At 44.4% G+C, this 2500-nt stretch overlaps 3 protein-coding genes across 4 annotated transcripts in view; all 3 read right to left on the reverse strand.

The window, feature by feature from the left end:
- The window catches only part of LOC125954165 (transcriptional adapter 3), a 2504-nt gene extending 2305 nt beyond the window's left edge, over positions 1-199 (reverse strand). For both annotated transcript variants that reach the window (XM_049684243.1, XM_049684242.1), the window contains exon 1: positions 1-199. This exon is cut by the window's left edge and continues 148 nt beyond it. The gene's annotated coding sequence lies outside the window, so the exon portion shown is untranslated.
- A 290-nt stretch (positions 200-489) lies between these two features.
- Positions 490-1885, reverse strand: LOC125954177 (uncharacterized). The gene is made up of 4 exons (XM_049684260.1): positions 1701-1885; positions 1443-1606; positions 1170-1380; positions 490-1108 (listed from the first exon to the last, which is right to left on the reverse strand). Exons 1-4 carry the CDS (start codon positions 1770-1772, stop codon positions 1016-1018), a joined length of 540 nt encoding a protein of 179 aa, XP_049540217.1. The 5' UTR covers positions 1773-1885; the 3' UTR covers positions 490-1015.
- Positions 1886-2105: 220 nt separating this feature from the next.
- Positions 2106-2500, reverse strand: part of LOC125954172 (histone H1-like) — a 1085-nt gene continuing 690 nt past the window's right edge. Inside the window, exon 1 of the mRNA XM_049684254.1 lies at positions 2106-2500. This exon is cut by the window's right edge and continues 690 nt beyond it. Coding sequence (XP_049540211.1) covers positions 2318-2500 — 183 coding nt within the window. The 3' untranslated portion in view covers positions 2106-2317.

Genomic DNA, 2500 nt, shown 5'->3' on the forward strand with positions numbered 1-2500 from the left:
TTTCCGCCGATTCAGTCTCGTCTTCCGGGGATTCGTTTTGTAGATCCGAGCGCAATTTTCCACGGTTTTCCACTTTTCCGATTCGAAAAGTATTTCAACCGGGAATGACTGCAGTTGCAAATAATCGCCCAAATTTGTTGCAAAATTCACGACATCGACCAAAAAACTTAAAAATTTCCCATTTTAAACGCAATTTGAGCGTACTCGGAACGGAACAACAAAACAACAACGGTACAGTGCCACCCAATTGATTTTTCACGTCAAGTTTTGATTTTTGTTAAAAATTTCGCTTGTTTGCGACATACTTTATCGACCATCACTGTAAACTTTGCCGCATATCACCCGCATAACAGGCCGCACAAAAAAGAGGGAAAAAAGGATGAAAACGGTTTATGTGCTGTGAAATCCTTGTTTTCAGGAGTTCACTAAACTATCACTAAAATGTACTGAAATTTATTCGTTAATATTCATGTAGTTTATTTTATTTACATCAAATCATCAGGCTCATCATAAGTCACATTCATGGTTGCGTTCTAATCGCCAACTCTTATCAGCCAGAAGATTCCAATTAACAAATCTGAATGATTCGGTGTCCGATCAATCACGCAAAACAAATGCTCACGATCTTAGTTGATATATTTTTTTTATTCTGTACACTTTCGCGTTTTAAAGCTCCTCATCCACAGGGCACTTGCTGTAGCCGTTGCAGCTTCCGCCAGATGCTTATCACGATAGTTTTTTCATTCTTCTATGGCTTGGCCGGTGCCGTGCTTCACCTCAATGTTCGCATACATAAAAAAAGAAACTAGTTAACGCACCGGACAGCATCACACAGAACTTCCATCGTAAACCGCACGCTAGCGCGGTGATCGGTGCTTAATATAGCAAATATGGTAGAGTGCTTCGAATCGCTTCGGCTGATCGATGATGTATTGGAAGAGAAAGATAAATTGCCCAACCACCGCCGCTCGTGCCGCATGCACCTATTTTACAGGTTCCTTCTAACGGCGTAACATTATGGAATCCTAAAGGGGACAACCAGGTTTTCGGTGTGTGCGACGCTTATTTCCGATACGGCGATGTTCGCCTTGTGGACCATATTTTGAATCTGGAAAACGCTCAACAGGTTAACTTAATGGTTCTCGATACTCCATGTCCCGCAGATTTACCATCTTTAGATCCTCCTGCGCTATTGGCACCGAAGCTAGCAACGCCTCGGGGTTCGGTATATCCTTCAATAGGCACACATTTTCGACATGGTTCGGGTGGCTAACATTATTCCACTGTTGCTGCAACCGCTGCGTATAGATCCGGACACGATCGTTATACTCGCTAGCCTCCAGCTTCTGGGTATCCATCGCGGCCACGTCGATAATGTTTCTAATGGTGAAAGGCAAACATAAAACAAACCTCACAAATCCTGCCCAAACCACCGTTCTTACTCAGATGTTTCCTGTAGTATCTTTTCCAGTGCCGATTGCTCATCCTTTTTGGGTACAGAGTTGGAGTACTCCTGCGTAAATATTTCACTATCCGTCCGTCGCACGGCTGGACTGTTGTTGACGGGATCCGCTAGCAGATGTGTTCGTTCGTTAGGCTCGTTTCCCTGTCGAATAGAAAAGGAACGTTCAAACCATCGGTGCCGGGATTACGCCCATCAAACGACGAAGGATGGACGTTTGGTCGCGCCGACGACAAACCTGCGCCGATGAATCTTCCTGGCAGGAGAAACATCTGGTTGCGTAGCCCAGCAGCGTTCGGACACACTCCATAGTAGTTCGATTGACCTAGCGGTTATTCTCAGATGCAAATCAACGATCCAGAACGACTCTTATCTAGAACACCAAGTATCAGCTGCCGAGGAATGTTGCTTGTTCTTTAAAGGTAAAATGATAAACAATGGAAAACACAACCGCAAAAACCCAAGTAACCAAAGTGTATAATTCGAGTAGCTGCTCGAACAATTCGATCACCTTCACGGAATTTTCGAGCGACAAGAAATGCCTCGAATTTACCCGATAAGCCGCGGTTTAAAATTAACAATACTTAAAAATAACGAAATCATGCCGAAAACAAAAACTTTTCATTAATAGAATGGAGTAATACTAAAAATATGTACATTTTGCTTCAAGATAAGATTGTTTTTCATACAATTGTCTCCCGTGCTCAGGGGCATCCACGCGTGTTAAAGCGAATTGAAGTAATGGAAATGCTCTTTTCCCGAAACATTCTGTAGCCCTGAAAAGGGCTGATTTTAAGGGTTTGTGGAAAACTCTCAATTCATCTGCTGGCACTGCGACATCTCCAGCTCGACGATTTACTTCTTCGTGGCAGCTGCCTTCTTGGGAGCGGCAGCTTTCTTCGCCGCACCAGCCGTGGCCTTCTTCGGTTTCGGAGTCTTGGGCTTGGTGGCTCCCGTCTTCTTCGATGGCTTCGTTGGCTTCTGTTTCGGCGTTGCAGGCTTCTTAGTGGCCACCTTCTTCTTTGCCGCGCTCTTGAC

This window comes from Anopheles darlingi, chromosome 3 (assembly GCF_943734745.1).
Source record: "Anopheles darlingi chromosome 3, idAnoDarlMG_H_01, whole genome shotgun sequence".
Taxonomy (NCBI): domain Eukaryota; kingdom Metazoa; phylum Arthropoda; class Insecta; order Diptera; family Culicidae; genus Anopheles; species Anopheles darlingi.

Excerpts from the sequence above, each read along its gene's own strand:
- LOC125954177 (XM_049684260.1), bottom strand. The coding sequence starts at position 1,772 with ATGGAGTGTGTCCGAACGCTGCTGGGCTACGCAACCAGATGTTTCTCC. Across the intron at positions 1,607-1,700 it reads AGGAAGATTCATCGGCGCAG|GGAAACGAGCCTAACGAACG; the intron begins GTTTGTCGTCGG and ends TCTATTCGACAG. Across the intron at positions 1,381-1,442 it reads ATACTACAGGAAACATCTGA|AAACATTATCGACGTGGCCG; the intron begins GTAAGAACGGTG and ends TTTCACCATTAG.